Source organism: Branchiostoma floridae, chromosome 3, assembly GCF_000003815.2.
Source record: "Branchiostoma floridae strain S238N-H82 chromosome 3, Bfl_VNyyK, whole genome shotgun sequence".
NCBI lineage: Eukaryota > Metazoa > Chordata > Leptocardii > Amphioxiformes > Branchiostomatidae > Branchiostoma > Branchiostoma floridae.
The window spans coordinates 18,609,211-18,632,548 of record NC_049981.1 but is presented as its reverse complement, the minus strand read 5'-3'; the positions used below and the strand labels follow the sequence as shown (position 1 = coordinate 18,632,548).

Below are 23,338 nucleotides of genomic sequence, written 5' to 3'. Positions count from 1 at the left end.
TCTTTTGATTTATGGATGAAAAACAGTACAACAAAAACAGTTACATCATGAAATGACATTCACAATGAAAAGTTTTCTTTTCAATGAATTTTTAACAATTTTGGTTGGTATTTCCTTGAAAGACTTTTTTAATGCCAGTTCTTGGCAAGTGTTAGCCTTTGGAGCAACCATGCCAGAAGAATATTGCATCCTTAGAATAACGAAATAGACTACGGACAAAGATTAGCCTTCAGCTTTCATGCATAATGCTTTATTGATAATATGTCTGAGGTAAATCTAAGTGATGTTGCACTGACTTGCAACTCTCTAACAGAAGTGTTGTACCAGAAGAATTATTAGCGCATCCGGCAGCAACAGTAGTTGGGTCCGCAGTGGTTGGGTCTCCAGCTGCAGCCGCCCTGGTGGTAGCGATATGTCACCAGGCCAACTCTGCCAGCATCAGGCTGGAGGCCGGTGGGGTTGGGTAGAAGTGACGGCCGATTCTTGGTGACGTGCACAGCATCAAAGCACTCAGCAACACTGCAGAGGGAAAGAGAGAGTCCGCTTAATTATTAGTTTTGAAACATCAAGTGACACAGATTAAAGGCTGCTGGGTAGATTTGAAACAGAAATTGAAAATGAGGTATGGCACTTGTGCTACTTATATATTAGGTTTTCAAAGAACTCTCCCCACCCCCCGAAAATACCTTGCTTGGTTGTTGATTGCTGCCCTCATATCTGCTCGGGCAGACCGGCAGATATCATTGCAGGTGGGGGCAGTCCCCTGACAGTCCCGACGTAGTGCAAAGACATATGCTGGACGGCTGGAGGCAGCCGTACAGATGCTTTGGGCCAGTTCATCGTAGTAGTTGTAGTACTCTGTGTCTGATGGACAAAAGAAAGGAAAAGGATTTGAGGACTTCAGTGCATTGCCATATGACAGAGTTTTGGGATTCGCTGAAACCTAAATCCCAAGATTTCAACACTGTACTTCCAATTGAAATCATCCTCCACAAACTTACAAAGGAACCTTAAAGCTTTGGAACTTCTCCCCCCCAAAATTGTGACAATCAGAAAAGTCAGAAGTTCAAGTGCATAGCCAAAGCCTACGTCAGTGCTGTAACAACATCTGTTCTGTCAAGTCAAATCTACAGCCCAGCTGCTTATGCTGAGCATAGCATAAAGGAAAAAGGGTTAAAACAAACTATAACAATAGTTCAGCTTTTTCCGTGAGGTAACTTATTTCCGTTCTTTAAAACAGGGTGTTTAAGGATATTAAGTCGACGGGCAGTGATCTCAAACTGCAATATTTTCAATATAAAACTGCCATATTTTCAATATTTGCAGTTTGAAACCACCGTCTGTTGACTTGTTATCCCTTATTACCCTGTTTTTAGAAATAAAAGATATAGGTTTCCCCCGGATAAAGGTGAGCTAATGTTATAAGCTATACTAACTTACCCGTACACCCTAAGGTAAGGACAGGCACAAAGATGACGAAAATGAAGGAGAGCATGCCACATCCAGCCATCCTGGGGCTTGGCGAAGTCCTCTGTGAAAACTCTAGAAACCCCAGGGCTCCTTATATCATGGGCTTATTGGCAACTACAAAGAGGACCAGATGTCCTACAAGTGGAAAATAGATTAAATGTTGTTGGTATTAATAGTTTTTATGTTCATGTTAGTTTCCTCGAAAAACTATACTATTAAACTTCTATTTTGGATGATTGAAAGGGTACTGCATGAGATGACCAGATGTTTTTCAATTGTTTATGACAGTGTTTTAATAAAAAATGCGCCATGAAGTTTGATTTGCTGTCCTGAAAATGACAATTGAACTGATGGCCAGATTGTGTGCAGTTTGCCAACCCTTTTGTGAAGTAGACTTAGTTTTCATATTTTTCACTTATTCAGCACATGTTCTTTAACAACCAAAATACATGAAGTACATTGTTGTTTCATTTCCTTATCGTTCTTGAACAACACAGTATTTCCAAATGTCAGTTGGAACATGTGACTGTAACCAAACATTACTTTAGGTTGAATAATCTAGACCAATATTGACAATGCATTTGTTACCAATGTTTTAATTAACTTTCGATCAACCTTGTGGGCACAATGAAAATCTATGATCTTGTCAACCCAACGGAAAAGAAATTGATTAATCAAAGTAGCAAAAGAATGATTTTTCTGTGACTGTTAATGTCTTTTATGTTTTGTATATGTGTTTGACATTAGGTCAGTTTATTTATTGCTTATCTTGTTTTAGACCTCAAAGTGACATTCAATGTAGTCTTACATCTGAGACCTCAGTGAGTGACACTTTGAACTCTGACCTGTGCTTGACAGGGGTGTCGCCACGGGTTACCGTATCTCCCGCCCACCACAGGTGGCTCACAGGTCACCAAGGTAACCAGCCGAGAACAGAAAAATCTAAAACAATTCTTTACATATAATAGTAAATGTACTGGGTGCGTGTGCTGAGCATATATTACTTCCATGCATGAATGTCATGTACATGTAGTGTTGACTATTTTTACAGTCTAAAACAAGTCAAATGGCACAAGCCTGTAAGTCGACTCTGGCAAGTATTTCATACATATTGTAAAATATCTCAAGAAAATAAAACGTAATGATTATTTAACTGAGTCTCTACCTAATATTCATCAATCCAAATAAAATCAATCCTAAAGTAAAAGTATGGTTGAGTAGAGAATTTGGAGGGAATGCAATATGTGGAACCAGATGCTCAGTACATTACTTTGTATGTAAAGAATACTTCTGATTATAAAAATATAATAGCTTGATCTTGTCTGCAGCAAGTAGACGGCTCGACACTTACCTAGGTTGTAGGAGGGAGACCACATCACAACATTGCACAAATCCATTTCCATCTAATCAAACTAGCATCTGGCTTTTCATCCTCTTCACAAAATGTTTTTACAGAAGTAAAATGGTAGAGATAACTTACATGGAAAGTGCAAGGATTGTCAATATTTGCATTTGTCAGATGGTCAAAGTCTTGCTAATAATCTGCTTGTACTTTGTTCTCCTCTAGTTGGTGTAGCTAGAATCTTTTGTATGTAGTCTTTGTCCTTTCCCAGTTTGAACGTTAGTTTTGTCTTGCTGTCCTTGTATTTGTATGAAAGCTGTGCATTGTTTCTCTCTCATTTGTTGCACGTATGTATGTTTAAGATATTAGAAAATTCATGGAGCATATTCGCTGTCTCAGACAACTGCTTGATGTTCTTAGTAGAATCAAGGAGTTTGAACAAAAATTGATGCTTCCTAATATGAAATATGGGTCTGAGCACAAAGTCATGTTGTGATCACTATTTTTCAGAGTCTGTTGCTTCAGAGGGCATCTACACCAGATATCTGGGATGTTCAGAAGACTCCCTGAGCCTTTCCTCAGCATCCAGCGGTGCCTCCTACGGACACGCCACAGAACTCGCCTCAGATAGCTCCAGCCCAGTCCTGAGAAGAAATTTCAGTAGGAAGTCGTACGAAGATCGACACAGAGACCAGGACAGCAACAGAAGCACCAGCAGCAGTCCCAAGCACCTGTACGACACGCCAAACAAGGCAAAAGAACTTTACGACACCCCGCGTATGCACCATGCAGAGATCGGTATCGTCAGACCAATGTCACAGAGTCAAGATGCCCCAGATCAGCCATTTGCTATGTCATCTGAGGAGGACCTTCCACTTAAGGTAGACAGTAGGACTCCGTCCGTGGGAGCTGTCAACTATGATGTGCCAAAGAATCTGACCAAACTGGCAGAAAAGGTGAGTCACAAATGGCCATGATGGATCATTTCACTTCCAGATATTTTTTTGATGACTGAAATGCATTTTCTAGGACACTTTCTTTTATAGTGTAGGTGGAGGTGATGGTTAAGGTTAAGATATAGGCATCTTATAAGGTATTATCCACACTGTCTAGGGCACTGTGTTGGAAAGCAGAGCCCACCCCTCCCTTCTACCACCTTATAGCCCTCCAACTTATCTCAGGTACCCATTTTTACAATTGGGTGAGTAATGAAGGTTGTATTGAGTGCCTTTCCTACAGACACAGCGTCTAGCCAGGAACACCAGGAATCAAACGTGTAACCTCTCAGACTCATGACAAGTCTGTTGATCTAGCCACTGGACCATTCTGAGTTGTAACATATATCAACTGTTTTGTGCCTCAGATTCCGGCTGTGCCAAGCCAGGGCCAGGATGACCAAAGTCACAGGAGAGACACCATCTCCTCAGACTACATGGAGATCGGAAGTGACGGAGCATCCTCACTTAGTGACATGAAGAGCCTCACAGACTCAGCTATCGACACTGCCAGCTTCTCTACAGACCCTGACAAACGCAAGGTTGGTACTTGATTTGTTGTGCTCCTAATGTTGCACTGTAAATCTTCAAATTTTTGTGCTGTTTTTTTGTTCACAGCTTTTGCAGTGACCGTTTCACCATGGTGTTTCTATTACTGTACATTATGTGACAATAGCACTATCCCAAATTAAAACCACTGCAAACATGTACAGTCCATTTTCTCCCTTCTGCAAAGTTAGATCACGGCAAGCATAAAGGCAGGTATATACAGTGTATATGTTTAAGACTATTGGTGCTTTATGTCGAAACAAAGGCCTTAGGACTAATCCTATTAAGTCCTTGGCATCTATTATTTTAGATCACAAGGAGTGGAGAGAGCTGATAGTCTTGGCCTTGTTAAAAGTTAAAGTTAAAGTTTGCCCATGCATCTACAGACGCGTAGGGTGGCGCCCATCTCCACTTCGAAGCCCTTGGGCCACACATGTGCAAGCCACTGCAGCAGGGGGCTGGTCCGCTGGTAGTGATGTGTGTTTAACTTCCATACTCTTCCTCTTAAGTGCTGAGTGCTAAGCAGAGAAAGCAGCATGTACCATTTTTAGAGTCTTTGGTATGACTTGGCCGGGGATCGAACTCACGACCTACCGAATGCAAGGCGAACACTCTACCCACTAGGCCATTGCACCGGTTACTTGTACAAGTGTGAATTTCAAATGGTTCATTTATTAACAGATATCTAAGGGAAATCAGAGTTTTAGTATTGATGACAACTATCTCTTTGTTGATACAGTCACCAGATCCAGACACTGCAGATGAAGTGTTTGAATGCTCTGATGGAACATTGAAGAAAGATAACAGTGATGATGAAGAAGGTAGGTTTCAAACAATCAATTGAATCAAGGCATTCTTTGGTAACCATCACAGGGTATATGATTTGGCATGATTAATTGTTTTGACATATTGTGTTTCAGCTGTCACCCTTCTGATGCCCAATGAACTAAAAACACTTGAAGAGGTTCAACTGCTGTCTATGTTGAAGAAAGTAATGTCTATTCATACCTAAACATTGTGTGACATGTTCTGTTTCACCACAGATGCCTCAGAATGTGGGGATATGGAAGATGATCCTGACAAGCTGAAGCAAGGTGATGAGAAAGAGCAGAGGATAACCTCACCTGCATCACCCGTCCCATCATCAGAATCTGGCCGGGGCAGCCAGTACGAGATGATGACTCCTCCAGGGTCCGTCACAGGTGACAGCGCCATTGTAGAAGACGAGGGGATGATCGGTACTTACGGCACCATGGCAGGGCAAGGAGCAGAAAACCAAGGCCATGTCAGACAACACAGTCTGAAGGCGTATCTGCAGATGAAGCCCATGCGCTCACACAGCATTGGTGGTGCAGTTGGCAGGAAGGATGGTCCCGAGCAGTGGTATCAGGTTCCTCGTGAACTGTGCTCACCCACCGTCGGCAGGAGAGGTCAGGGCAGGCCCCTGTCTAGGGCAAGCTCTGATGAGACATCTGGCAGCAGTAGCCCCAAATCCTTCCCCAAGGAGGGTCTGATCCAGGAACCACTTTATCAGGTACCCAGAAAACTCTGCAGCGTTGGCCAGGAGGACACCGCAGAGGAAGACATCTACAACAATGTTGCAGTGAAGAGATGGCAGCTTCTCAAGGAGAGGGTCCTCAAAGAGCAAGAGGCAGAAAAAGAGGCTGAAGAAGCTGCAAAACATGCAACAAGGAGTCAAGGTGTTCCAGTGTCCTCATATGAAGACATGCAGCCAGCAATGGAAAAAGAGGCAGCAATGCTAGAAAGACACAAAGGAGCAGAAGGCACACATGTAGCTGAGTCCTATGAAGCAATGGAGCCAAGAAGCATCAGCAAGAATGTGCCTGTTACACCAGAAAGTTACGAGAGCATGGTACCAGCACATATACAGCATCCAGCCAAGGAGGGGGAGGAGGAAGATGGACCACAATATGAGAACCTGCCATTCTGGCAACAGCAGAAGCAACAGCACCTTACCATGGAGGCTCGAGGTCAAACAGAAAAGTCCCCCATAAACTATGAAATGATGGATGTCCAGTTTGATGACATGCCCATGGCTGACACATATGGTGCTATTCTCGGCAAGACTCCTGTAGTTGAAGAAACCTATCAAGTCTGTCCTAAAGGTGCTCTCGGGGCAATGTCGTATGAAGACATGCAGCCAGCCATCTTGAAAAAAGATCCCTTCTGTCTTCTTAACACGAGTCCCTCATCAGGAGAATCTCAGAAAGAATTCTTCACGTTACCTGGAAGAAAAGTTTCACACGATTCTGAGGCTGCTGACAAGTACAAAACAATGGAAACTTTCAAAGGGGTCTCCCCAGCTTTGAAGAGGAAAGTCCTGCCAAAGGAGTTGCAGGGTGAATATGAAAATGTTGCTGGGCTTATTCGCAGAACACATGGTCTAACTATCCCTCAAAACAAAGGCAATGGGTACGAGGTGATGGAAGTTTCCAATAAAGGAAAAAGCGAGATACCAAGTTCTGATATTCCAGCTGATATCTACCAAAACGTGCCATCACTCACTGCAGCTTATAAAGATGTTCAGAAGTCTACTTTGAAGGACATCCCAGTGAAAGAACAGTACGAACTTATGGCAACTCTGAAAGAAATGGAAGACTACGAAAAAAGTCATAACTCAAAAGGAAAGAAGCCAACTGGGGGCAGCCTCAATAACTCTAAAAAAAGAGAAGCCTACATGGACATGGCCCAGAAAGTTCAAAAGTCTCCCGGTAAACCACGTCTACAACAGCTGCAGGTTGACTTGGATGGAATCTTGTCAGGAGAAACAGAAACAGACCCTTCCTCCCCAAAATTGACGAGAGCGTCAAGTGCTCCAACGAAACGAACCACCGTCAAAGAGGCTGCGCAGATGTATGAAGTAATGACACCAAATCAGAGTGCTGAGGCTAGTCAGTATCGCGAGCGCTGCCATACTGACCCAGCTAGTCCAAAACCCAGGTTAAAGTCGACTGACAGTACTTTCAATTATGAAGTAATGAATCCAGAGGTGACCCACGCAGGTGAAGTTCTACAGCGGCGACACACGGACCCTCCATCCGGCACACAGGAAAAATGTACCAAAGAAGACGTTTCACAATTTCCTCTTAAGGGAAAAAAGAAGAAACACGACGGTTCAGCTTGCACTATAGAACGTCCAAGACATGGAAAATCATACGGCAAGGTGAACAGAGGTAAAATTCTGAAAGGCAGCATATCGGAGTCAGAAAGTGAGTCATCGGGCAGTCAAGTAAGCATTAGCACGCAAAATACAGAGTCGGACACAATGAGTCCACCTACCTCACCCTCACACAACCCAACTGCTGCCCAGAGGTTGGACATTGCCAGAAGCATGGCGGGAAGCTCGTGTGCCATGCACAGTTACATGAACATACAGCCTGTCCCGGAGAGTGAACCTACCTATATGAACCTGCCGTCCTCATCCCACCAGCATGGTGCCATTGTGCCAGAAGCAAACTACATGAACATCCCCAAGTCTACGGAACACATCAGAAAGCAGCTGAACTACCTGTCCCTCGACGTCTACAGCTTGGGTGGGGGTGCGCCCGGGGAGAGAGACCCAACTGCGTATGCCGAGATTGACGTCACGGCCACAAAGTCTGCTCACAAGGCTGGACTACAGCATGCTCACTCCAGAAAAGAACTGCTCAAAGATAACAACAACATCTGATAAATCTACAAAGTTTTCAGCTGTTGATTGATGGACAAAGCACCTCTAACTTGCACGGTATTCATGTTGTGCTGAGGTGAATGTAAGTTGTTGTCAATTCTGTTATTGGACCACATACTGCTTGCTCTGCAAATTCTTGTGAGGCTTTGCTTTGGATGGATTGTCTGGTTGTACCCAAAATTCCACTACCAACATTTTGCATTAAGTGCCCTCTCTTCACAGATTGAGATGGGAAGGTAAGAGTTGAATTAATTTCAAACCTTCACAGCAAAGTCTGGATGTCATTTGGCAATTTGGAATGAAGGCATTTGGGCTGATGTTGCCAGCCTCTTCTGGAATTTTTAAACTTCCATCAGTTGAGCACTGTGGAGCAGTTTTGATTTGAGAGGGTGTATGTCAGGGGTCCTCAGCAGCTATGGGGTGTCATTTTAATTGTATATTGGAGCAGGCCTCCATTTGCTAGGGACCTCACAGGCTGACCACTGCTGTCACATCTGGTGTGCCTGAAGTTTCTTACCTGTCTGGTGGAGCGTACGGGTTGATCTGAAGCTTTACAACAAAATTTCTATTTTGCGGCTTTGAGAGCCAAAGTTTGTAGGATGTACATTACAGTGTGGAGTGGGGTGGTTGATTGTGAGTAGTAGACCTTGATGTTAATAATTTTATGCCATGCAATCATGCCTGTATATAATGTCAATGTTGGGTAACTGTTTTCTGTGATTTTTTAAACTTGGGTTGAGTTTATGAATGCCAGTACACTCAATCTTTATAGCAGCAGGTGCATGCGCCTTTTTAGATGTTTTTGGCTTAAATTTGTATATCATTCTTAGACATTGTCGTATTGTACATTTGTAGAACATTGTGATGTATGTACATTTGTATGTATTGTATTGTATTTTGTTGTATACCATAAGTTTAGGATGGTTCTTAATCACATCTGTCATTCTCAGGACCTTAATACAACATACCAGCTTTGTCTGCTTGTAGTCTGGCTTAGAAGACATTCCGTTCCGATGGACAACCCATGCTTAGAAGTTCAGACCTCTATGATTGGTATTTGTTCACCTAACTAGATCTCATGACTCGGCTGTATTAATGGGTTATAAAAGCCTATTTGGCAGACATGTTTTCAATGTCCTGCACTATTTGATCTACATAAGAGACTTTGTAATATGACATTTCCCCCTTGATGAGTTTGAAAGCTTATGGTGTAAAAGGGATATTGCAATTGATAAATAATGAGGATACATAATGAGGCAACAACCTTGTACAGTTGTAGGAAACTTACTTCATGTAAGGCTGAATGGGGAACGTAACCTGGGCCTGATGCCACTGCAGTCAAGTCATCCTGGCAGTCAAAGTCATATCAATGTAACCTTGTAACAGACTGGTTCTTGTTTTGGATCTGTCATTTTCTGCCGTGGTCCTGTCCACAGGAAGACATCACATTGTTGGCAGGCATAGGAGTTAGAAAATGTATAGAGTTGAGCATTTTGATCAGGATCTTGTCGTAAATGATTCTGGAAACCTTTGATGCCTGTCCAATAGGAGATGCACAATGATTGTATGGACCTTATGATAGTCCTAGTGCTGCATCTTAATTTTCCTTTACATGGCCTTTAACTTGTTCACAGCACAACACTGCCAGTAGTTGAAGCGACCACAACCAGCAAACCTTGCAATTGTCAGATTCCACCAAAACGTAGCATCCATCTTGTAAGTCTTGTAATAAAAATGACAAAATGGCCATGGTATGGGTTAGCTGTAAAAACACTCGGGGTACCGTACAGTCAACATAGCTGATTATCCATTTAAATTTGTCAGATGAGGATGTCTAGCATTTTTCATATACATGTAAGTTGTGCAAATGAGACCTTCTACTTCTAGTGTTCTTTGACAGCGATGTGCTTTTGACGGCGAGGTTTAAAAAATACAGGAAAGCAATAACCACAGTGATGATACAAGTGTCCAGGAAGATATCGAAGGGCTATGATGGCCTTCGGTTTTCCCCATCAGTAATATGTGCTTATAGTAATGTCTGGAAAAAGTAGTTGATGTTTCTGTATGTAATTTCCTTCTACTTCAATTCAGCTGTGATCTGAACTTCAGTACTGATTGGTATTGGAGTAATGCAGGGCATTTTTGTAATGAGAGGTTCACTCATTTTAAGTTGTAAAGCAGTATATCTGAGCCAAATATAACAACTGTGCTCTTACAAGTGGCATCTTTTGTCAGAATTTAACGTAATGAAGGGAACAAATTTCAGATGTTGAGAGATAATATGAATGGATATATTACTTATTGATAAGCCAATATACATTGTAAGAAACTTATATGACAACTTAAAGCTAATGCAACTCTGATTGTGTTTCAGACACTGCATTTGAAACTGTTTTTATTTATTCATTGATTTGACACAACTCTGACAGCTACAAGTTGAAATTTTGAGCCAGAGATAAATATGATACAGATAGATTCGTTGTTTTTTCCTGTAAGATGGAAATATAATACTTATTGTACAAACCACAATATGGCCATGTTTGGCGAAATGTCTCAGATGTTTGCATTTCTAAACATCCCATAAAACCCTTGAACACTGTGGGAGAGCCTTTGAGTATCTCCTCCACCATTTTCTATTTGGTAAATATCAGATGTACAATTTTAACATCTGCACTGGATACTCCTTTCTGTAAGGATCAGGTACAGATACACAAAACGCAGCAGAGCTCACTACTTTTTACAGTTATTGAATCCGATTATTGAATACTTATGGTGGAATTTTGTACGTGTACTTACAAGCCTCTGATGCACAAAAATCATGCCATGCTATCCTACACCTGCACAACTTGTGGCAGTTTCCTTTTAAACTTGCTACGAAGGTCACTTTGCAAAATTACGTTTAACTCTTCTGTTCAAAAGTTTTACTGTTAACTTTTCTGCCACCCTGATTCATTTCAAGTGTCAAAGGTACTGCCATTACTCTCTATTGTCATCCCATTTTGCTGATATTTTCTAACATGCTGAACATTTGTTTGGGATTAATTAACACACAAAAATTCTGCATAAGTAGCAAACAAGTGCCTTGAGCTGACTTTAACCATGAGGACTGGTTGCCATGGTGATATCAGTCATGTCAAAGGAGCCACACGATGGTAAATGAAGATTTGATTCAAACATTGTACATACATGATTGTGTTAAATATAATGAAAATATACTATTTATTTTGAAAAAATGTTACACTTTGTATATGCCAAGATTTTTTTCACGTTGCCTTAATGGAGAAGAAGACACCTTTTCGTGTCTTATGGTAAAGAAGGCTGCGAAGGATAGTGTAATATACAGGAGTGGCAGCCTTAAAATGAGAGCAATCTTTATGAATATGAAGCATATTACAAGCTTGTATGGTAACTGGCAGTGATAGTTTGTATTAGTATTGTATATGTTCAATGGAGCAAAGTGAAGAAGTATTTTGAGTATTATGGTTGCAATACCGGTATTGTACATGTACACACCAGTGGCAAAAAAGGTGTTTGGAAGGTTCGTGTTGAATTTTATGTTGCAAAGTAATTTTAATGTTTTAATAAAGGTTGTTTTACTTCAAAATTGGATGCTTTGTGTTTCCATGCGTCTGAAAGAACACTTTCATCATTGTTGTATACGTTAGGCCATGTCGATTCAATGATATGTATGACATCTGCACACGCAGCTGCAAAATGAGCAATATATGCCATAAATTGCAAAAAGAAAATACAAAAACAGATACAGACTGAACGAATATGAAGAATTGTTCTCCAAATTCAGTGCGTTTAGTCAGTTGTTCAAACAAGGGCATTGCTTGATTTAACCTTGACAACTTAGAATTCGAGATAAAGGCAACTTTTTTGGCCAAACCTTTTTCTAGCTATTAAACTGCCTATTGGGGCCCTGCTATCTCATGGCCTACCAGCAGTTACTATGGTTGTCGCCACAAACCAGCTGTCAGCCAATTAGAGAATAGGCACTTCTTGGGCTTTCTGTTTACGAAAGCCATCTCGGAAAGGTATAAGGGTAAGCTCATTAATATTTATAAGCAGGGCGGCTAGGAACTGGTCTGAGTGCGTCAGAAAACAGAGGTGACCCCAAGGAGTTTCAACACGACTGTGGTCCCTCTGCGTAGGAGAATGCTTTTTCTTTGCATACTCATACTAGCTTTGGGGCTCTCAGAGGATGCCATCCATATAGTCCAATCAACATGGCCTTATTAATGAAATAATGTAACTATAAGATGATTTTACAGTACTCTAGGGAACACTGCAGGGTTGGACAAGTCCACTATGCCAATTGTGCTGGGCTGAAAGTGAAAGTGCTGATCTGGCAAGTGCATGTCCTACCTCACTTGTGGGATCTGGCAAGTAAGATTTTTTTATGTGTCAGAGATTTTGATACACATGTACTTGTTACTTTCTACAGTCATGGCATCAAGCATTGTTCAACACAGAAAAATAGAGCCAATAGTAAAAGAATCTCATTACTGGAAGTGAAAATACAAAGAAATATTTTTTCTAAATTTTAGGCAAGTAAAGTGTTACTTCGGGCAAGTAAATTTTTCATGTACTTACTCGATAGTACAAGTAAATTTTAGAAAACTTGTTAAAAGCACTGTAAAATCACCTTAGAGTCATATGGACACATACTAAGGGTGGCCCAATCAATTAGCACTTAGTATGTTTGCTGAATTGGCATAGAATGAGGCCAATCATACTATGTTGACACTACTGGAGATATGAAATTGCAATGTTTAATTCCTCCGTGATGAAAGCTCAAAACAAATAATACATGTACCAGAAAAAAATCATAGTAAGAATTTACTAATCTTTTCTTTCTTCTTCAAACAGTAACAAGGGTACATGCAATTTACATGCAAATTGGTCTTTCAAAAAGGAACAGACAACTTTGTACTACCACAAGAAAGTTTTGAGTACATGTACAAGATTAAGAATTATAGCACAAAGTCATCATCAAAATTTCTATGCCTTGCTTCCTTGTCCCACATCTCTAGCCTTGAAACCTCAAATCAGCAGTCCCCCCCAAAGATAAAGTAAAATGAGTCTAGACACATCCTTTGAGAAGTTTTAAACAAAGCAATATTTCTTAACAGCTACTTGGTATATACAGTCAAACCTTCCAAAGAGGATAATTCTGAGGACCAATAAACTCTGGTCTATATGGAAATTTGGTCGCATTTTGGCATGATTCTTAATGCCTGTGTCAAAGGAAAAAAAGTACATTGGCCAGGTGGTCCTTACTTGTGCATGTTTGACTGGTTTCATGAACTGTCATCCAAGTCAAGGGAAAAAAGTCAAGCCAGTTGCACTTGACTACAAACCAAACTACAAACCAACCCATCAAAATTGTTACATTCAGAACAGTACGATAAAGCAAGATGGAACAGTGGAATTTAGAGGTAGTTTCTGTTTTTTGTACTTCCTTAACAAGGGGAGAATGTAGGCCTACTCTTTGGAAAATGTTATTTGATTTGAAAGTTAATTTTACATAGGGTGCCATATTATATCTTACATTGCATGAATTTTTACTAAATTAAACACTTTGTGTGAAAGTTAAAATTTGGGAATTATAACAACGTATGACACAAATGTCCTCAATACCAAAATTATGGAAATGGCTTGAATAAACAACTATTAAATTTCTCTGAAAACAATTTTAAACGTTTGTTTTGGCAAGGTTTAGTGGAAAATTGGCAAAAAAAGTTGTCAACAATCAAAAAAATTAATCATTAGGAGAAAATATAAGTTTTTCAAGTTGTAGCATGAGTTTTCTGTGAACTTGAACTGGTCTCAATCTGCAGTATAGTGACAACTGCTAGGTGACACTGTTGCAAGTCCAGACTGATACTAATTTCAAAGCCAATGCCATGATAGCTACCACTTATGATAAAAGAAAAATATATAAATAAAAACATGGACATTTCATAACATTGCTGATTATTAGCTTCAAAGAGAATTAAGTAAAATGCCTCTAGTATTTGTTGCTTACATTACACATTTCTACATTATTATATTGTCTTCATTTGATGATATATATTTTCAAGAAAAATAAAAGATCATACTAAATAGTGATCTAAGTCTAGACTAAGAGTGAACTTAGCCCAGACCATAATGATGATGATGACACATAGTATGGACAGAAAGTTGACATTACCAGTATACTCAATAGCTTTTCTACTACTGTACCTAAAACTTTACAACAATCTGTATATGGAAGTTTCCTTCTTGAGACAAAGTCTGCATTTGTCTATCATATAGTGATATACAATACACTAACACTGAACATGACACTCATTTCAACTAAGACTACAACATTACGTCTTATCAGAACCCAACAGAACTTTTTAGGCACTTGGATCTGGTTTTATAGACTAACATAGACTTCTGTAGTCTACAAAGCTTTAGTCATCATATGTGATACCCCTTTTTGCTACAAATTGGCATGATCTATGGATTGATTAAGTACAGATATCGGGAATCACAAGTTTGTCTATGATAGTAATACATACCATATAAAGATTTTATAATGTTGTTATACATATCATATAAAGATTTTATAATGTTGTTTCCAAAAACAAAGTAAAGATTTTACCAATAAGCTTTCAAATTGTATGTACATTGCCACACTTCCACCGAGATCATGTTATGACTTAGGCTTCTGGTCATTTCAAATTGAGAGGGATTAGAGGACTGATTGAAAGCTTGTTGGTAGGCACTTAACTTTGAATACGGAAATAGCATGTTTAACAAATTTATCTTTATAGCAAAATTTAGGAGTTGATCAGTGTTTCCTGCTGGCTTTATGTGCTTGAACCTCTTCCTTGAAAGCCAGCATCCCCAGCTGGGCATGTGAAGCCTCCCCAACAGCCTTGGACTGGATGCACATCCTATACTGCTCCTCTGACAGAGTCACGTCACAAGTCTTCTCGTGGTACAGATGAAACAGTCCTTTCACCGGGACTCGGATCACGATCAAGTTGCTGCTCACGTACTTGCGGTACAGGCTAACGTCCTCCCCTCCCCACCCCTTGATGTCAAGGTCAAACCCGCCAATGTTAAGGAAGTCTGACAGATATTGACAGGTCATGCCGAAGCCAAAGTCTCGCCAGAATCCTGTATCCTTTTTCACGGTCAGCTGTTGCTCCAGTGGAGGGATCCGACTCTCCTGGGCATACACAATGCTGGGGTTATAAAGACTGAAGAGGATGGGATAGAACACCTTCTTCCCTGCCACTGTACTGTACCTGCAACGGTCCAAGAAGTCCATTGTGAACCAGATATCCACATCACAGAAGAACAGGAGTACATTTCCCTTGTCCCAGGCTTTAGCCCCGACCTCCAGTCCCTTTCCCCTGGAGAACTCCTCGTTGAGTGCGATAAGTTTGTAGTAGCTTCTCTGGCCTGTTTCCCTGGCAATGCTTTCCAGAGTGTTCTCTACCTCCTGCAAGTGTTCCTGTCCAAAGTACACCACCGTGAGAAACACCCTCCGGTCATGCTTCAGCCCAACTTCCCTGAAGTTCTGCATGAAGATACGGAATGCCTCCATGCGTCCTGCCAGGGGGAGAATGATGTTGATGGTGGTCTTGGATGTTTCAAATACCTCTGAATTCACCCGCAGTAGCGGCCCAAATGGACGGAATATCTCCATACGGTGAATGCGACCAGACACCCCTGATCGGAAGAAGAGCTCGTACTGAGTGCCTGTGTTTCTCTCTGTGCGATAAAGCCCTTCAACAAAGTCGTTCACAGTAAACTGTTTGCTTTCTTTAACCTTCTGGCCATTTAGGAGTTCCAGTGCATATTCCACTGCTTCAATAAGTTCATCTTTCTTGTCTTTCCTGGTGGGTTTCTCCTCAGGGTGACGATACAGTCCCATTTCCAGCTGGTATATTCGCTGTGGTGTGAACATATTGAAGGGTATGATCTCATACTCGTTGCGTACACGGAAGCCATGTCTGACTTCTGCCTTATCTATCTGTTGCTGTAGATAGTCATTCAAGTCATCATTGTCATTTACGTGGTCATCAAACACTTGGACCACATCGTTCACCGGTTGGGCACCCTTGTTGATCTTTTCTGTCCGTCTTGCAAGTTCAAGTTTCAGCTCGCTGATCTGTTTCTTCAAACTTGTCACATACTGCTTGTGCTGCTCCTCACGCTCGTTGAGAAGTGTGAGGTAGTAGTCTTTGTCTTGATAGTCCATTACTGCCTGCCTGCTCTGTGGATCATTGCTGCCCCCTACCTTGCAGTTCAGGTAGTGCAGAGAAGTAAAGACTGCCAGTCCCAGTAAGAAGAGAAGTATGGGAATGCGTGTACTGAGAGGTAGATGCTTGAATTTGCTAAGAATCATACTGGCAAACATGCTAATTAAAAAAATAAGAAGCCGAAAAAGTGTTGGACTGCTACCTTTTCAATACTATGAGGAAGTGATGTCCCTGGTGACCAATTGTTTTTTGGCCACTTCTCTTTCAGTCATAATTTCTGGTAGGTGTTTTGTATATTGGCCAAGCCCTACATAGAAATCCGATGGAAGGCAAGACAACAGTTAAACATTACATTGGTCACCAGGATTTCCATCAGTTTATATGCCACGGAGAGCCTTGCCTCCAGCAGTCCATATGGTGCTAGTGTATCCTGCAGTTCACAGGATCATGTAAGGGGGTGCCTCTTCCTCCTGGGTTCAACTGCCAAGCTGCCAAACTGAGTGGCTGCCATTCATGGCATGAAAACGACCTGTAAATGTGAGAAGAGGGGTTGGTTGGTACATAGACTATCAAATAAGGTATGAAAGTATTTTGGTAAGTTCAACCTACCTTATGCCTATTTCAATTACTCTTTCTGTTTGAGTGAAATTCCTTTGGGTTTTCAAAGCTTGCAAGTGGAATTATACTGCTATCGATCTTTAGTATGAATAATCCCTAATGTAATCTCCAGATTTTCAGACAAAAAATACCAATATTTCAATTATCAACAGCAAATCCTGGTATCTTTGAGGATTGTAATGAATTATGCAGGTGAAACAAATGTGAGCTTCATCAATATTTCATCATTTCCTTTGCTCAGACACAGATTCTGTAAGCCTACAAGCATTTTAAGGTGCTGATATCTTAAACACAATGTTCACCAATTATCCTGGAAGTATTGTAAATAAATCTGAACTGACACTCAGCAATGTAAGAACACTGACAGTAACTCCCAGGACTTAAGTTTACCTGAGGCACCCCTGTGGGCAAATTGGTAACAGACATGCAGATTTTGGAGGTCAGACATAGACATGAGCTGATCATAATTTCTTATTGGAATTTAAGGTGAAGGAGAAGCGCCAGCAGTCTACGAGGGACTGCATGCTCTTTTCTGTAAGCAGTAGGTGGCCTATTTTGATTCCTGGAATTCGTAGGGAAATCCATGTTATTCATGTATATAATTCAAAGCAGGGCAACCAAATCGTGTAAATGCCTTCCTTGATTTTGGCATAATATATAGGGGGATCTTCTGATCCCCCCTCCTCCTCCATGCAGACCCTAGTCTAGACAGCAATGGGTAATGTGCAAAGGGAATCCGAATCTGTCACCAATCTGGCTCAAAGACCGTCTACATGCTGAGGACTAGCTACAATACATCAACTTGTCTCTGACAGTGTTTACCTTCAACTTTATGTTCACTTGAACTTCAACTTCATCCGTTCCAGATGTGACAGGCTTTTCTTATTCACCTCACCTTATCTAATCAAGTGAAGTGAATGAACAAGTTTAGATCAAACTTTGCTTGACCAACAAAGGAAGCTAACATCACTGGCACCACTACCCTGCTATCCAAACCTATTATAGCTACCAAGTCTCTTTGTCCAGTCTTATACAAAAATTTGATACGGCACCAATGTTGCCAAATGTTGCAATGATAAATGCTTTGAAGGTCATAAAAATACATAATCTGGAATCCAGTCCTGTTAGATCTAGTCTGCTTCCAAATGTTGCTACTGACCATATTGGAAGACTGGATTTCTTGACGCTTAGAAGTACAGGAATGTCTCATTGGAAGGACTGGAATTGTTTTTACTTTGACCATCATTGTGCATCCTTGTTATCAAACCTCAAAAATGACTTCCTCAGTGCCAATCTTTACCTAAGCCAAAGAAATGTCAATACGGAACTCATACGACCTCGGACTTGATATATTCTTTATTCATATCTATTTCATACCACTTGATATATTCTTTATTCATGTATCTATTTCATACCACCAACAAATACTACCGAAAATTTAGTACACATTACAAGAAGACATGAATTGCAGCCGTTCTGAAATATCTACATGTCAATGCAGATCCTGACTTTAGCTACATCGTAGTACATGTAAGCAAATCTATTTACTAACACATCTGTTACTGTTAGCTCTTAACTGAGTGTTAAACATAGATCTAGCTCAAAAATATCTTTAGCTGAACTGAACCCCTAGATGATCTTCGCTCGCAAAGTCCAGCCAAGAAGAATCTCTAAGCTACCTTAGCATGATTGTTAAAATTGAAAACAGTGTGATTTAAAATGCAATTCTCTTTAAAAATGAAAATTGTTACAACTTATGATGTAACATAACACCAGCCAGAAGGCAAGAAATGAACTTACAAGAAGGAGGAAAGATGAAGGATGACGGAAAAAATACATGCATTAATTGTTGACCTAAGAGCAAAACAAAGTAAAGCTTAAGTTTACGACCATTTCGTCATGACAGTGACAATGATCTTAGTTGCATATCTATGTCCAAAATGGGCTAAAATACATGTGGGGACCTGCAAATCAGTGATGGCAAAGAATAATTGACTTAATGCAATACCTTCCTATGTTTTCTACTGAAGAATTTCACTTGATGGCCTGGTCAGTAGACCCCAGGTCAAACAGCCTTCAGCTAGTAGAAGATGAAAGATTTGTGGACCATTTGTAGGCACCAAGCAGAGATATTTAATTAAAAACCCAACTCTTACTGACACATCAGGGTCAAGCTGGTCAGGGGTAATATAAATCACAACATGCACACATCACAACAATGATACACCAATGATACAACATTTCATCATACAGCAGGGTGACTTTGACCAATGAATCAGAGAGTCCCATTTTATATTGGTTACGACTAATAAAACGCAGGTGCTTCAGTCACAGGATCCAATCAGAAGAGTCCACAAAACATTGACCAATCAGAAGAACACCTAGCAAGGAGGAATGATCACAAACAGCAGGGAGGAATGTTCATCAAAAGTAAAGAGGATTTTGAAAAGATTTGACATACCAAGATTGCTATGTTACTAATATTCTCTTTGGAAATTTTGGTTTAAGAATGAGATCAGATTCTGTACTCTCCTTACATACCGAAGGACAAATGTAAATTTACAAACGCATTTCTCAGAAATTCAACAAATGAATTTACAAGTATAGTAAAAATCTTTCAAAGCAATTTGTATTTCCCATTCGGGTTACTTTGTATAGGCTATATAACAATACCGTTAATAACACTCACTCAGTGAATTTAGTTGGTGGTTATGGCAAATGTTCAGGCCTTATTACACCGTAGACATGCCAAGATTACTGTGGAAATTTTGGTTTCAAAATGAAATCTGTAATCTCCTTATGTACCAAAGGGACCAAAGCATTTCACAGAAATTTCAATAAATGAAGAATCAAAGGATCCATGTCTCATACAGGTAAGTTTGGATAGGCTGTATACCTATTCCTCTGGGTATATGGTGTCATATGGCCTAGTCATTTGCTTTAACCCGCAATATTGCATACGTCTGACATACAAAGACAGATGAGCAATAACATATCAATACACATGTACATACCACAAAGAAGTTCTAACTGCAAGGAAATTTTGGATTTTACCTCTGACTTGAAATTTTGATCTTGTCAGAAGAGCAAATAAATGTTGTCTTCTCTTACAAATCTATTTCAATTTATTCCAGATGTCTGCCTGTTTCCAACCTCTTTTCCTTGGAAGAGAAAGCAGAGGGGCATGTGAACAGGCAACAGGGCCACGACAAGGACATAACTTTTCATTTGGAAAGCTTAAAGTTTAAACACAAGTGACCTTGGAACTGACAAGGGGGATCATGACAATTCAGCCCTTTACCGACCCAGTCAGCTCGACCAACAAGAAGCCATTTGTCTGAAGCCTCAGACATTCCTGATGAGGTGATTAAAATGAGCATATCATACAACTTGAGATAAAACTTTTTACTCTAACCACTGATACAATGCAAAAAGATCTTTTGACCATCTTGAAGAAAGAATCTTGAAGTTGAAGATCCTAAATTGTTGTCAAGTTTCTACAAGAAATAAAGTTTTGGTAACATCATACCTCACCTTTTAGGTAAAGGCATTTTAGCAAATGGTTTTCCATAACCTAATTACTAATAACAAAGTTGCCACGTCAGCAACAGTTAATGAATAAAACTTTTCTTAAAAGGATCAGTTCTTTGAACATCAGGTGTATCTTAAGGTAGTGGGATTTAATTTCATGGTGGGAAGAAAATGGGTTGGCAGTGGTTTTGAGTTTGCAGTAGTACTATATTTACAATGTACCTACTGCTACAATAATGGAAACCCTGGCACCTTCACTGACTGTCTGTCTGAAACCACCTACCGGTACTAGCTTGCGATAGCCTGAATACCATCCTCCGTAGTGACCGCTGCCTCACTACTTTCGCTTGCTAACCACGGACCATGGTTAGCAAGCGGAAGTAGTGAGCCAACGGTCACTACGGAGGATGGTACTCAGGCTAAGCTAGCAAGGTGCAAGGGTAGAAATACTGATCTAACATACACATACATTGTTTACAGGTTTGTGACCAAAATTTATTTTAAAAATTTGCAATGTATAGCCCTTCTGTGTGCACTCATATTAAGTTTTGAATCTTAACTCACAAAGTCTGGGAACAAAACAAAATGTGCCACATTAATAATATTTTTGGACCCTTTGGAATACCCACACAAAGTAATGCCAGATATATTTGGAGAGGATAGAAGAGACTCGGGAGCTATAATATGTCTGGATACCAGGCTAGTATCAACCTGAAAAAACACCTGATCTTGGCAGAGACCATCAATCTTGGATCAAGTTCTTTTGTAGTCAGTTCTATGGTCCACTGAATGTCAAGGTTGAATACCCACCAACACAACAGGAAGTGGTTGGTTTTGACATTGGTATGTTTACTAAAATCTACACCCAACTTTTAAAGTGGAAATTACATAACTCAGAATACCTTATCAGTATATATGTTATCTGTTTATACTTTGCTTAAGATATCTTTTTCTATCAATGAGGATGGTTGGGAATATGGGATTTCAACAGGTGCTAAATGGGATGATAACCTGATATCAGACATAACAAACAATGCCACACCATTATCACACTATCATTGCTTCTAAAAACTGTGGGACAAAGACAGAATTTGCAACTAACACAGCTGTTCAAATGTACATCTTCGGTTACTAACATGGAAGTAAAGCTGATAAGAAAACACACGCCAGCATCTGGTGTAAAATATCTAAACAAAGAAAAAGAATATTTGTTTTGTCCTTTCAAGATTACTGAGGCGCACAGCCGGAGTTGTGAACAATGGAAATACAAAACAATGTCAACATGTCTGCTTCCTGCCTGAAAAAAAGTACATGCATGATGTACATGCATTTCCTTGAAAAGATCATGATGACAAGTTTACATATACTATACTATACATTTAGGAAAATGCCCTTGCAGTTCTAGAGCCAGTTGCATGAGGCCTATACCTACCCCCACATCTACATTACAATGTATTCTATATAAGTTAGATAAAAAGCTATTTGCTACCAAAACATTAGGACCATGGCATGGAGTTACTTTTGCGGTAGTGGGAAAATGTAGTATTCTAGGTGGTTTTAAGTTCACAGTAACACCATAGACTGTAGTCTCATACTGCCATGGAAAATATTTGCGGTGGTTTTAAGTTTGAGGTGAAGTGGTCACCGCGAAAACCGTGAACATAAAACCATCACTAACATTTTAACATTTCTGCATTGTAATACAGTAAGTAAGGCAATCAGAGATGGCAGACTTAACTACTTAATTGTACCTCTTTATTTGTATTGAATGGACTCAATCTTGCCGGGAGTGGAATATATACCGGCGGTATATATTCCTCTCCCTGCATTTTTCCTTTCCCGGCATATTTTCCTTTCCCCTCGTATTCCCGAATAAAAATCACGAATCGACATCCAATCCCCCCACCCTCACCAAAAAAACAACAACTTTCGCCAAGGCCCTAGAGACGCCGGTGACGGAGGCTAGAGTAGAATAGATTTCTGTCCCTGTTGCAATTTGAAAAAGTCAGAGAATGTAGTGCCGAATTGACTTGTACAAGGAGAATTGTAGAAAGATATGGAGCATGAAGTGCACACACACGCACACACACACACACACACACACACACACACACAACTGACAGCCACACAGACCAAACAATACTTCACTCCCTTGGGGAAAGTAATCAGGCTTCTGTGTGATTGCCAGATCATAAGAAAGCGACTCCTACAAATTCATGAATCTAAAATCAATCTGAATACACACATCCATTTTCCTTGACCCATTTCTCCCAACCAACGACTAAAACTTCGTCATAGGTCACAGCTAGCGTGACCCTGGAACCAGACACCATATGGAATCACTCCAACTGAAAAACCCCGTCCCGTTATAATCCGCACCGTTATTTACGTTATTTGACCAACTAGGGTGGCTAACTAGATGGTTTGCGATCATTTTGACAATCCCTGTGGCCTTATCAATTACAAGGTATTGTTATTGACAATAACACAGTGTTGGAAAATAAAAGGAATGCTGGATACAGCTGAGATTTCCGCGCCACAACATAACATGGCACAGTCAGAAACGCAAACAGAATTTTTACCTTCACATGTCTGCTAAACTGAACCAAAATTTGCAGCCGTCAGAAAACGGTACCTACATTAAAATGATGTATAACTTTAGTATACGTCTAATAGATATGTGTTCTTAAATAAAGGGCTTATCTTTCCCATGGAATTCGTACCTTGGGTGGAAATATGTGAGGAATACCGTCCGGACCGTCAGACTGAAGAGCTGCCATCTTTGCGTCGTGGAAGAAGATTTGCAGACGACAGTAATCGGGGGTGAGAACGTACCATTACAATAGCGGGTATGTAACTTGTATATCTGCACATCAAACTTTTTATAAGCGAT

General features: G+C 40.3%; 3 protein-coding genes across 6 annotated transcripts in view; 1 reads left to right on the top strand and 2 right to left on the bottom strand.

The window, feature by feature from the left end:
- LOC118410914 overlaps positions 1 to 11,651 on the top strand; it is a 38,556-nt gene extending 26,905 nt beyond the window's left edge. The window contains exons 6-10 of one of the 2 annotated variants that reach the window (XM_035812813.1): positions 2,329 to 2,388; positions 3,323 to 3,768; positions 4,176 to 4,349; positions 5,096 to 5,177; positions 5,400 to 11,651. In XM_035812813.1, the coding sequence (XP_035668706.1) occupies positions 2,329 to 2,388; positions 3,323 to 3,768; positions 4,176 to 4,349; positions 5,096 to 5,177; positions 5,400 to 8,047 (3,410 nt within the window). In that variant the 3' untranslated portion in view covers positions 8,048 to 11,651. The remainder of the gene's footprint in view (positions 1 to 2,328; positions 2,389 to 3,322; positions 3,769 to 4,175; positions 4,350 to 5,095; positions 5,178 to 5,399) is intronic. The other variant, XM_035812814.1, reaches the window with a different exon arrangement.
- On the bottom strand, positions 229 to 2,047 carry LOC118410924. Its single transcript, XM_035812834.1, has 3 exons — positions 1,441 to 2,047; positions 687 to 864; positions 229 to 519 (listed from the first exon to the last, which is right to left on the bottom strand). Exons 1-3 carry the CDS (start codon positions 1,508 to 1,510, stop codon positions 336 to 338), a joined length of 432 nt encoding a protein of 143 aa, XP_035668727.1. The 5' UTR covers positions 1,511 to 2,047; the 3' UTR covers positions 229 to 335.
- A 1,158-nt stretch (positions 11,652 to 12,809) lies between the features above and the next one.
- On the bottom strand, positions 12,810 to 23,305 carry LOC118410920 (chondroitin sulfate N-acetylgalactosaminyltransferase 1-like). Of its 3 annotated transcripts, XM_035812828.1 has the most exons (3): positions 23,169 to 23,294; positions 17,737 to 17,814; positions 12,810 to 16,825 (listed from the first exon to the last, which is right to left on the bottom strand). In XM_035812828.1, the coding sequence occupies exon 3, from the start codon at positions 16,452 to 16,454 to the stop codon at positions 14,874 to 14,876; it is 1,581 nt and encodes a 526-aa protein (XP_035668721.1). In that variant the 5' UTR covers positions 16,455 to 16,825; positions 17,737 to 17,814; positions 23,169 to 23,294; the 3' UTR covers positions 12,810 to 14,873. The 3 variants fall into 3 exon arrangements, with proteins under 3 accessions (XP_035668721.1, XP_035668720.1, XP_035668723.1); XM_035812827.1 differs by lacking the exon at positions 17,737 to 17,814 and having other exon boundaries at positions 23,169 to 23,305; XM_035812830.1 differs by lacking the exons at positions 17,737 to 17,814; positions 23,169 to 23,294 and adding an exon at positions 18,923 to 19,059.
- Between the last annotated feature and the right edge of the window lie 33 nt (positions 23,306 to 23,338).

Excerpts from the sequence above, each read along its gene's own strand:
- LOC118410924 (XM_035812834.1), bottom strand. The coding sequence starts at position 1,510 with ATGGCTGGATGTGGCATGCTCTCCTTCATTTTCGTCATCTTTGTGCCT. Across the intron at positions 865-1,440 it reads CCTTACCTTAGGGTGTACGG|ACACAGAGTACTACAACTAC; the intron begins GTAAGTTAGTAT and ends TTTGTCCATCAG. Across the intron at positions 520-686 it reads GCAATCAACAACCAAGCAAG|TGTTGCTGAGTGCTTTGATG; the intron begins GTATTTTCGGGG and ends TTCCCTCTGCAG.
- LOC118410920 (XM_035812827.1), bottom strand. The coding sequence starts at position 16,454 with ATGTTTGCCAGTATGATTCTTAGCAAATTCAAGCATCTACCTCTCAGT.